The 11,849-nt window shown below is 33.1% G+C and overlaps 1 protein-coding gene across 1 annotated transcript; it reads left to right on the top strand.

Annotated features, from left to right (window-relative positions):
* Positions 1–2,393: 2,393 nt before the first annotated feature.
* On the top strand, positions 2,394–10,830 carry LOC105318219 (uncharacterized). The gene is made up of 7 exons (XM_066067210.1): positions 2,394–2,605; positions 5,101–5,166; positions 5,539–5,800; positions 6,172–6,270; positions 8,150–8,191; positions 9,236–9,580; positions 10,007–10,830. Exons 1-7 carry the CDS (start codon positions 2,572–2,574, stop codon positions 10,095–10,097), a joined length of 939 nt encoding a protein of 312 aa, XP_065923282.1. The 5' UTR covers positions 2,394–2,571; the 3' UTR covers positions 10,098–10,830.
* Positions 10,831–11,849: the final 1,019 nt, after the last annotated feature.

The following is an 11,849-nucleotide window of genomic DNA, read 5'->3' as shown; positions in this document are numbered from 1 at the left end:
GAACTTAAAATAGAACATAAACGAATTCAAATTGATAGACATTATTGAGATGACAGGCATTTTTTGGAGAGAGTTGTGTATCTATGAATTGACATAAATACATGAGATATTGTGTGAATGAGTTATTATTATATCGAAAGTTATTTTGTGTGTTCATCGTTTCTGTATCATGTGTCATTCAATCCAGGCACGTACATGTAGCTACAGGGGAGGGGACCCACAATTTTTCTTAAATTTTTATATAGAAATGGAATCAACATAGAGTCCTCCCCCCCCCCAAAAAAAAAAAAACAAAAAACCCAAAAACCAACTTTTTTGGAGGATGTAAAAATGGAAAAGAAAGGAAGGAAAATAATAGTAAAATTGAAGTTAGTATTGTACACTTCCCTCCCCCCTCCCCCGAGTTTGGATTTTTATGATTTTGAAAAGTTTCCCTCCCCCTTTCTTTTTGACCCCCCCCTTCCCACACACACACACTCTCAGAAACAATGCTACGCGCGTGTAATCATTGCACATTTAAAGGACGGTTTGATTGTGGAGATCATTTTTTTAACTATTTTATTTGCCTCTTTGAGAAGAAGAGCTTAGTATAAAAACGATACGAAAATATTTAAATCTTTTAGCTAAAATATTTTTCCTTTACTAATTTGACTAATTAATAGATTGTAGCCAACAAAAACCATGTCTTTAAAACTAAAATAATGTATTTCGTTAAAGGTGCATAGATTGATTCCATCGGTTTTAATATGATAATTTCATATATACATAAATTATTTATGCATTTAAAACGTAAAATCTACATTAAAATCATCTTCCAAAGACGGTATGCATGCGCATGCGTAAGCATATAGTTACATGTATACATGTGGAAACAACGTTACATGCAGATTCTTGGGGAGAAATAAAAAAAAATGTTTACTCTACATGTACATGAGAGGGAGAGGGTCTAACTCACGTTTGGTAAATTATAATCATATTCGAGTATCCATTTAAATTCAAACAAGCGGCTTCCCCTCGACCACAAGACAAATCGCTAGCTAGTGGCCTTTCCGATATATTTAAAATAGTCATGTTGTATATTTTATTTGATGAAATTAAATATATCGGAAAGGACACTAGGGTACATGAATGGAGGCACACTGTAGCATTAAAGTCCATTAAGACCATCAGATACAGTTCCTATATATCTTCTACATACAAAAATGATAATATCAATGTCAAATCTAACTAAATGTCGATTTATGTTGACCATACATTTTATTTTTTTATGAGATTGAACACTTTAACTGGTCTGAACACACACACAGACAACAAAGAGGTGTCAGCTTTAATTAATACATGTATCAATCAACAGGTATGTGTCAAGTGACAGGTGTGAACAGGTAAAGTCTTATACATCTTTATATAGAGACGCCTTTTTTTTCTTTTTCACCTTTATTTACCTGTAGCGGTATATATAGTGTAAACGGTATCGGTCACTGAACAGACACGTGTTATAAATTTTTTTGTTGTTGATAATCAATTGACATGTACGTGTCTGTTCATAAAAGCTTTACATATACATAAACTTTAATAGACTGAGAACTGGTGTCGCAATTTGCAATAAAATGCACGTGAAACTGAAACAGCCATTCAAATTCTTACATGTGCATGAATGTACAAGTACATGTATTATGATCATGATAACATTAAATTAGAATAATTAATTAACTAATTAAATATTTTCGACACACTTTTAAAACTTACTTATCAGTTTAATCTGAATGTATATATTTCCCAAATACTATTTTTAAAGACTTTTAATTATATTTAACTTAAACATTTATTAAAATTTCTATTTAAAAAAAAAAAGAAAAGAAAAAAATTAATGAAATTTTACCACTATCGTTTGAAAACTACTATATTAATGAACTAATAGCATCTGTATATTAAGGAAAATAAAACCTTAATTAATTTGATACATATTACAAATATATACCCAGGAATATATACAATGTACATGTATGTACACAACTTATAAGGTGAACTTTCACAGCGAAACAAAAGGAGAGTCTCATTAACTCGGGAGAAGAAAACCGTGGGTCAGATTTTAATCTTCTGGCAAAGGAACGTTTACCTGTGCCGTGAATCGAGCGTTAACTATTTCGTATGACCGGTGGGCAAGGTGGTATTCCCTTTATCTCGACTTGGATAGAGAATTATCGTGAAGTCACATGGGATGAGACATCAACGCGATTTCGCCCGAGGCATGCGCAGAGGAATATGAAAAACTAAAAAAAGGACAAATAAGAAATAATTTTTTCCGATTTTGCAAACTAACGATTTCATTTCCCTCATAACTGATTGAAACTATTGTCTAGAGCAAACGCTTGTTCAAAGCTTTTAATTTCATATTTTTGATTATCTTAAAAACGCCCGTGTTTGGTTGGCTACCCCTTCGTGGGCCCCTGAATCTGGTAATGGTTGTATGTTTGCAATAAAACAATGTTTCGTCAGCTGACTACATTGCCGATGAGGACCTAAAACACATATTTCGATGTAACGCCATAGTGCAAACTTGTTAATTCCGAGATGAATTTTGACGGATCAAAAAGTTTTCTTGTCTGTGAGTATTAAGACTATTTCTTATTTAATTCTTCAATTAAAAAAAATCTTTTGTTAGAAATTAAAGGATTTTAGTTTCAACATATCTGGGATTACTAGTAATATGTTGTTTACTTCTGTCTTATTAATTATTAGGTGGTTAAGACTATCATGGATACTATTTTAAAAGGTAAATTTTCAGACAGAACGGGGCCAGAGTTATTTCATGTTTTCTAGGGTAAAATAAGTATTTTTGAACTATCTTATATTTTAAAATTAAACATCGACATATAAACTTTAAAGGACGATCTTATATTTATAGTTTCTTTCATACAATCATTTATGACATAAAAAGAAATTAACGCACATCGGAAGCCCAATATTTTGTAGGCGACAATTATTGCTGCGAATATTTGTTTGACAACTATTTTTGGGCACGGACTTAGTTTTTGACATATTTAACCTGTAGTGAGTATGTAGTGGGTTGAGAGAGAGAGAGAGGAAAGAGAGAGAGAGAGAGAGAGAGAGAGAGAGAGAGAGATGTCTTAATTATTTATACCTATCTTCATAACAAGAAGCTGCAAACCGGTTCATTTAACATTAGTACACGTAAATAACGTTGATTGTGTCAGTGTAATTTCGACCTTTGATTAATATGTTTATCCAAGTAATGAAGTTGTCCAAAAAAAAAAAAACGAATTTCTTATATACTGTATCAACACAAGCAGACAAAAAAATTAACTAATTTTATTAAAATTCTACAAATATTACAAGCATTACAAAATCAACAATTAAATAAAAACACCAATTCTCAACACCCCCCTTTCCAACACCAGCGGAAACAAAAATACGATAACTTCATTTTCAAAAACAAAGAGAGCCTCTCCCTAAACTTAACACGCTCAATAACTCTCACATGCCTTTCCGGTAAATTGAATTAATGAAATCCATATCTCCCGTGACACCTGCCCCCTTGTGTATCTGTCTTTCTCTCTCGCGGACCGGCCTCTCACCCCCCGGGGGCCGATTTCTCTCCGCGATACACATCTGTTTTTGTGAGGCTAACGTTCGTCTGACTTTCTGTTAACGTGATCCCCAGGGGCCATTGTTTTTGGTGACAAAAGCAAGTGCACCGACGACTTGCAGTCGATGTAAAGACATGGCGTTTTAATTGTTTCATTAACAAACTTTCAGGATTTGTCGTTTCAAGATCATAATTAAAATTTGTAGGGCGTAGGTATGGGAATTTCTTTGGACATTTCTGTGTATTTTTTGCTTTGTTTACACGTGTATTTTTTGCTGAGAAAGAATAATATTCAAAGGTACGATAAATCCAAAGGTTTAAAGGAACTATAACTATCCCAAACAAGTTAACTCAAGTTTATTTATTCGGCTATTTGATTTAAGCAATTATAAAATTATATTCTTGATACATTGTAAATTCGTATACAGAGTAGACATTTTTCAGTTGACACCACCCCCCCCCCCCTCCAAAAAAAAAAAGGAAAAAAAGGAAAGATATATTAAGAACATAAATTGCTAGAAAATATGTTAATCCTACTCTTAAAGTGCATTCGATGACAAAACTCATCATGCTTGCAAGCAAAGTATGTCAAATATCTATTTTTTAATGCATTCTGAAATTTAACTATTAAAGATGCTTTAATATCACATGCATTTCTCACACATAATCCTCATATTACGTGATGCTTACAATGTGAAAATGCATTCCCTTTTGACACCATTCGCGTTGACTAAAGTTTTGAAAATTAAAAAATACAATAATTATCGTAAATATTTCATTGACGGCTCATGTGACTTGAACCCGAATGAATACACTGTATCCTGAACTACTCCTCGCGGTGACCCTGGGTCTAATTTCAGCTTTTAGACTCTAAAGTGCATTTTGGATATGATATCTCTTTAAATAAAACACATATATAAAGTTAAAAGGTGAGAGACGCGATGGGTTACTAAGATATGTTTTAATAGTTTTCTAATGACCTACCCTTGGCATTTACAACATCAGGATCTACTATTTAGCGTCTTATCTTGCAGTGAATTTAATTTGAAATGTAACCCGAAAAATTAATGTATGTTTCACAAATGCATGTACATTCATTATTGCAGCCTAGATTGTGTACAAGGCTGGTGTCTAGATATGATTTTGTTGTTTGTGTGTGAAGGAGAGATTGCTGTTTGTGTGTGTAGGAGAGAGAGAGAGAGAGAGAGAGAGAGAGAGAGAGAGAGAGAGAGAGAGAGAGAGAGAGAGAGAGAGAGAGAGAGAGAGAGAGAGAGAGAGAGAGAGAGAGAGTAATTGAATCATTTATCTAATCATTTATTTGATTTATTGAATCATGCGTAAATTTATACTACAACTAACTTATGTCTATAAACCAACGCGTTATGAATATTGTAAAACCTGAACTTACTGGGTTTGAAATTAAAAAAAAATACGGTATATGAAACTATAATTTACATGTAACGTTATGTAATAAACTTTGTTCCGTATTTCAGCGGACCTGTTTGACAACTATGCCGACCTCATGGCCGATCCGTCGTGTGTCTGCAGTGGAGGTTTTGGTGAGTAGAAATCAGTTGGAATATGACTAATATACTAGAATTTAAATAAGTTAATTATTTGGGATATTTCCAAATACGTTAATGTTAATTCTGTGCTAGTACTGTGTTAAAAGTCCAAATTTATTGCATATCTTTTCTGTATTGTCATTAAAATTGTCTGTTACAAATGATTGACTAATGATCAATTCATCAAAAAAAAATTATGAAAGGGCATTTTCTTACAAGATAAAAATGACATATAATATGAAGTAAATGGTAAATGTATATTGCATGAACATATGTAAACACTTGTAATAGTTAAATAGAAATTACTATCATTCTCATTCAAAATTAGTTATAATTTTGACCATAAAATCAATATATAATTTCCAGCCACTGTGGATAAAATTGACACAGTTCCCATCGTCCAAGCAACAGCCCCAGCGATTGGAGGATTAAGTCACGAGGACACTGCTATTTTGGCGGGAATTTTGACCGGTTTAGCAACCTTTTTGTTCCTTGCTCTGCCCATCTTGTGTTGCTTGTGCCCACTTCCTTGTTGCCCATGTTGCGGCGGCGGAGCAGCGGGAAGTAAGCACAAGAAAACTGCCGGTGCAATCGGAGCGGCTAAGATGCGAGAAATGGAAACAGTTAGGTAAACCAAACTCATATTTTACAAAGCCAATGATTGATTAAGTGTTTTGTCAACACTTTAGAGTTTAATTGGTTTATTATTTTAAGATTTATGTCATGACCTTGACTAATACATGTCAATATACAGTCGTGTATTTCTCTTACTTTATTCCCTTGTTTTGATATAATTTAGTTACATGTCTATGTAATTCAATCAAATCTAATGATAGTTGATGTTTCTTTGAGAAAAGAAGATCAGATCTTCACATTGGTACAAAACCTAGTTTAGTTTTAGTAACCTACAAAGAGAGTACCTTTTTATATCGTAAGTTGTTTGATATGTCGTAAACCGGAATTATGACGGTTTATGATTGTCGTTCTCTCTATCACCAGCCACAGAAGTACAGACGTGGACTCGGTACACAGTTTCCGGACGTTTAACAAGGAATGGGACAAACTGGACAAGTACGACTATGACAACCTGTACGAAGTGTAAGTAAAATTGATTGATTGATGAAATGATTTACGCCCCGTCGAGATTATTTTCATATTTCATATTTTTATCTAGACCCCACGCGGTTCACCAAACAAACCATCGCTCACTTTTTATCATAATCTCAATTTATCACTATTTAACATACTTATATATTTAATTTATTAAATTTTAAAAGTGAGACTGAGAATTGAAAATTATTGAAGAGTAATGTTCCAGATGTAAGATACTGGCAAAAAGTCCATATACAATTAAATGCATGTGAATCGTCACTAAAGCGTAACAGAGATGGCCTACAACTTAAATTCAACCTCTTCCTGACGCTCAGGGTTATTGCATGCTCCAGGTTCTTGTCTTGTTGGCGACCATCATAACACAGCACCTCGGTTTGTTAATCCCAGTAAATGCAAATGATTTGCATTTTTTTTAATTTGGGTCCAAGCGCTTAAGAAAGAAAAGAAAAAGACAATTAAATTTTCACAAGTGTATTATCAACAGAAATAAAAAATATTTCTATAAATGATTGCACAATGCAAGCCACAAGTTTTAGTACACATTTAGTCTATTCAATTAGTTCATACAATATCCATAGTAGATTTATCGATTTGATTACTCGTTTCTTTCATTCCATCATCAAAAATGAAGAAACGATGTTGAATCGAAGTATTTAATGACGCACACATGTTTGCATGATCAAAGATTTATTTTTTTAAAAAGTTTTATATGAAGACAATTAAATGACTAGTGAGTAGGTAATAATACATATTAAGCATGAATGATTAAACATATGTCACTTTGCATTTATCTGTAGTCCTCTTCTCACGATCGCTATATTATGTATTACGAAAAAGCGTGGAATTTTTTTCTTCAAAGTGATTCAGTCGAAATAGCATTTAAATTACCACCCAACGACATAATTATTAGAACATGAAATATATTTGCATTTGTAAATTCAATTCTCCCTGCAATTTTTATATCTATCCATTATTCGTTTAGCCTGAATTCTATTGAATAGCATTCCGAAAGGCTGTGTGAAATTTCTATTTTTCTAAATGTTTTTTTTTTTTACTGTAGATTTGGGCAAACTTAGCTTAAATCGTGAAATCTCTTGAATTGGTTCCAAAAATATTTATAATCATGCAAATTTTTTTTCTCTAGATTTTATAAAAGCTCAATTCGTACATACGTTGAATCCGTTCCAACAAGTTTTTGCGTTATATTTTTCTATTTCGGGCCCGTTTCCCCCTCTAGTGTAGGATGGAGATGCATGAGATACCGTAGATCTATGTGGGCTTGATAAATGACATATATTGAGGGCAGTGCAATCTTCCCTGCATTACAGTCCATGCATGAGGCTGAGTCACGCTGAGTAAAAGGCTTTTCATATCTACACTGTAGCATTCTTACACTACGTGAAAAAATGGCGTGCCTCCAGCTTACCTGACACTTAAAAAATGGCAGGTACCCTGGCAATTTTTACTCCCTACCCCCTAAATATTTTTTTTTGTTAAGAGTTTTTGCGTCAATGAACAATCTTAATATACCTAAAAATTAGCATCATGTTCGCTTTGTTAACCTAGCAAAAACTGCAAGATAGCCAAAAATATAAGGCTTGAGTATTGAGTATTTTTTCTTGAACAATTGAAAAGATATCATTAGATAATTGACATGTACACTTAAGCAGATTGGTTTCCTTTTTATTAATTAGCTACAAAATGTCTGTAGATAGATTTACGAACGTAGCATTCATACAGTTACAACATACCCAGTTTAATAAATGTAGACACACATATTTAGATGTCATATTTTTTTTTTGTAAATAGATTTTTTTGCTTTGTTTAACAAGACATCGACAGTATTATTTTGTTTTCTTTGCAGGGATATGAAATTGCCGAGGGCCTGGGTGGAATCATTGCGAGGGTATGGTCAATTTATCTTTTTGCTACTGTCATATCAACTTTCATATCAATTATCTTATCAACAATCATATCAACTATCATATCAACTATCATATCAACTATCATATCAACTATCTTATCAACTATCATATCAACTATCTTATCAACTATCATATCAACTATCATATCCACTGTCATATCAACTATCATATCAACGTTCTTATCGTAGCGTTTTAGATGCCTATTTAACCTTGAAATAGGTTCTCAAATCAGCAGAACATTACCTGAATAGGATAGATAGCACGATGCATTAGAAGTATTTGGAATATAAAAAAAATCATATTTTACAAACGTAATCCATTCAATATAAAAACATTTTTATACAGTTCACAAGCCTGATTCTTTAACCACTAAGCTATAATGATATTCAGACAAATCTCAGGCACGTAGCATCGTTTTTGAAAGTGGGGGGGCCAGACCCATCCAAAAAATCTTGACAAGCAAAAAAAAAAAAAAAGGGAAACTTAAAGTTTCCAAAAATCTTCAAAATCCTAATCCGTGGGGGGGGGGGGGGGGGGGGGGGGGGGGGGGGGGGGGGGGACAACTCAACTTCCAAAAAAAAATTCTTCCCTACCAAAAATTTTTTCCCTCCAGATCATGAAATTCCTAATCCGTAGGGGGGGGGGGGGGTACTTCACTTTTACTACTCATTTCCTTATTTTCATATCAATTTTTTACTAACTTCCAAAAAAGTGGGGGGGGGCCAACTCCATTATAATTCATATTTTTATATGTAAATTTTAAAAAAATTGTTGCTGCGAGAAAAAGTGGGGGGGGGGGGGCCAGGCCCCCCCTGGCCCCCCCTGATGCTACGTGCCTGAATCTATTGATACAAAAAAATTAACAAATATTTTAATCGCTTTCTTGTGACGTAAATGTTTGGTCTTGAAAGCATGAGTCCAGGTGTAGTGAGGAACCTTAAACAAAGTTAGTGTAGACCCATCCTCATTTGCAAACTCTTAATTTCCTAAGGTGCTACAGAATCATTAATGTATATTTTTAACAGCGTTCCAAATGACCAGATAGACCGGAAGTTGCGTGAACTGGAAACAGACTGGGAGGGACAAGACGTCCGGAACTACGAACTTGAGGCTCTCCGCCATGAAAACATAATGAACATGGACGCCGGTTATCAGTCGGGATCGGGATCCATGGGCTACAGCAACGCCGCCTATCGGGGAGACGGGTATGCTGACGTCATGGGGGCCAATATGGGGTCAATGGGAACTATGGGAACTATGGGATCGATGGGTGGAGGGATTGAGATTGAGCGCACTCGTCAGATTAATATCACTACTGCCGCATCACAACTTCCGGAGCAGGAATACATTATGGAAAGAGAGTTCCGACAGTAAGTAAAAAATGTTTTTATACAATCATAGATTTCAAAGGAATATCAGAAAATAAATAGATATGCATTTGATGTTTAAAAATGCATATGCTATCCATGTTATAACCGCATAATTACTTTACAGATTATGCACAGTGTCGTAAATAAATTGCCGTACTAAAGTTGTATTTGAGGAAATATACATGTCTATACAAGCTGGGGTCAATTACCTAAATATGAACTATTCCAAGTGTTTGAATGTTCAAGCAAGAGGTCTTTTGGGAAAATCATTTTACCGTTAGTGAGTGAATTATCAGTACGTAAACGATTTAGAGTTAATGATCTAGATACATCTTGCTACTTTTCCTAGCAATACGCCACCATCATTCTGTTTTAGGGAGTTAAACTATATCTAGCAATACGCTATAATTATCATTCTGTTTTTAGGGAGTTAAACGGATTGGACAACGACAATTTTGACAAGATCTACACCACCTACCGGCGGCTGCTAAATGACACAAAACAAACCTCCTTTTAAAAAGAGCGCACCTTCCACTGATGAAACGATTTTTTACAAATTGTGCTTTAATATTTTAAGTGCTTTTCTACGCAATGCAACCTGCATTTAACATTCGTGTTCCACATTGAGACATTTTTTGTTGTATATCATGTTTCTATCTTGTTTTTCTTCTGTTAAACGTTAAAATCCTCTCCCGGGGCCAAAAGATGAGGAATTATATTTTTGAAAAGGACAGTTTTTGTTGCGAGTTTTTAGCTAAAATAGAGTTTCAAATAGTTACAACATTACATTACATTCAATAACTTTTAAAATAATGATATAAATAACAAAATTCTGTGATGAATATTTTCGATTGACTTAAAAAAGTATTATTGTCAATTTTTATCATTATATTTAAATTACTCCGTCAAAGGTTGCAATTTGATTTGATCTTTAAAACAAAACGCAAAATTTTATGTTAGAACAAACAATATGTCAACCCATCATGCTTCCTTTATCTTGTACACAAATATATACTTTCAGACACAAAATACTCTTTTTTATTTATTTTTATCAAAATATTTAATGTTGATGGCCAAGATATAGATTGAAAATAGCTTTTTAATGCAGATTTTTTTTTTTATCTGAATGATTTTTTTTCTTCAAATAATATGATAATTGTCTAACGAAAAGAGTTCATAATTTCATTATCATTTGTAATGAAATATCATCTAATATAATGCACGTTGGTATATGTCTTTTTTAAAATTCCTGTAAACTTTAACATGAGTTTTTATTAGTACTACAAAAATGTATTTGATTTTGTTAACACTTTCCTGTACAATAAAAATACAATTGCTTCGACGAATGTTTAGTTGTTTGTTTGTTTTGCAATTGTATGGCGATAATTTTTTAAAAGTTAAGTTTTAACTTAAAATGCAAATTAAATGTCATATATCTTAAACACAGCAGTTTGTTTGACCCCAAAAATCTGTATAAAGAGAGGAATAATTTTACAAAGAATATGCATATTTTTATATTGTTAACAGTCTTAAACTTATGCTAGGAAGATAACATTTCTAAAATTTAATTTGAGAAGAGTATCGTGTACTTTTCCTTTTCGGAAATATGTATTCCGTTGCAAATCTAAAATATTCTTTACAACGGATGACTTTTCCAGTCGTCGTTAATGTTAAAGTTTGTTGCTGTAAAATGTGATTTTGATGATAGTGCAGGTTGATAGGGCTAAGAAAAAAGTGTGAGAATTTGTAATATTGTATGAGGAAATTGCAAGTCAGCCTGAAAATAGTAAAATCTGCCTTATATGAAACATATAAAGATATAACTTTTTTTTTTTTTTTTTTTTAAATGTGGGTGATCCATTTAGACCAGAAAACCTTGTCTATACGAAAATGAAAATAAATAATAGGGTAAAGAGGCCTTAAAAACCCTGGCAGCTTTCTGTGATGCTTTCACATCTAATGATTTGTGATTTGTGAATTTTTATACTTGACGCTAATTTTTTAACAAAAGATATTTGCATCATAAAAAGGCTCATCACCTTTTGATAGTCACCGTGCACTTTACAAAATATTTCTAATAACTCTTTTTTTTCCAACTTCTTTCTTTCATTTCAATTTATCGCCCAAATAAAACATTTTTCTTTTCAAAAAATTCTACATCACTAAAAGGCCCCATCGACAATTATTTGCCGAAAAAGAAAATATATTTCATATTGCTTTCAATACACTCCGCCAAAAAATTAGGGTAGTTTCAAAAACTTTGTAGTGA

Source organism: Magallana gigas, chromosome 1 (assembly GCF_963853765.1).
Source record: "Magallana gigas chromosome 1, xbMagGiga1.1, whole genome shotgun sequence".
In the NCBI taxonomy this organism is placed as follows: domain Eukaryota; kingdom Metazoa; phylum Mollusca; class Bivalvia; order Ostreida; family Ostreidae; genus Magallana; species Magallana gigas.
The sequence above is the reverse complement of the archived record's forward strand: the minus strand, read 5'-3'. Positions and strand labels throughout refer to the sequence as shown.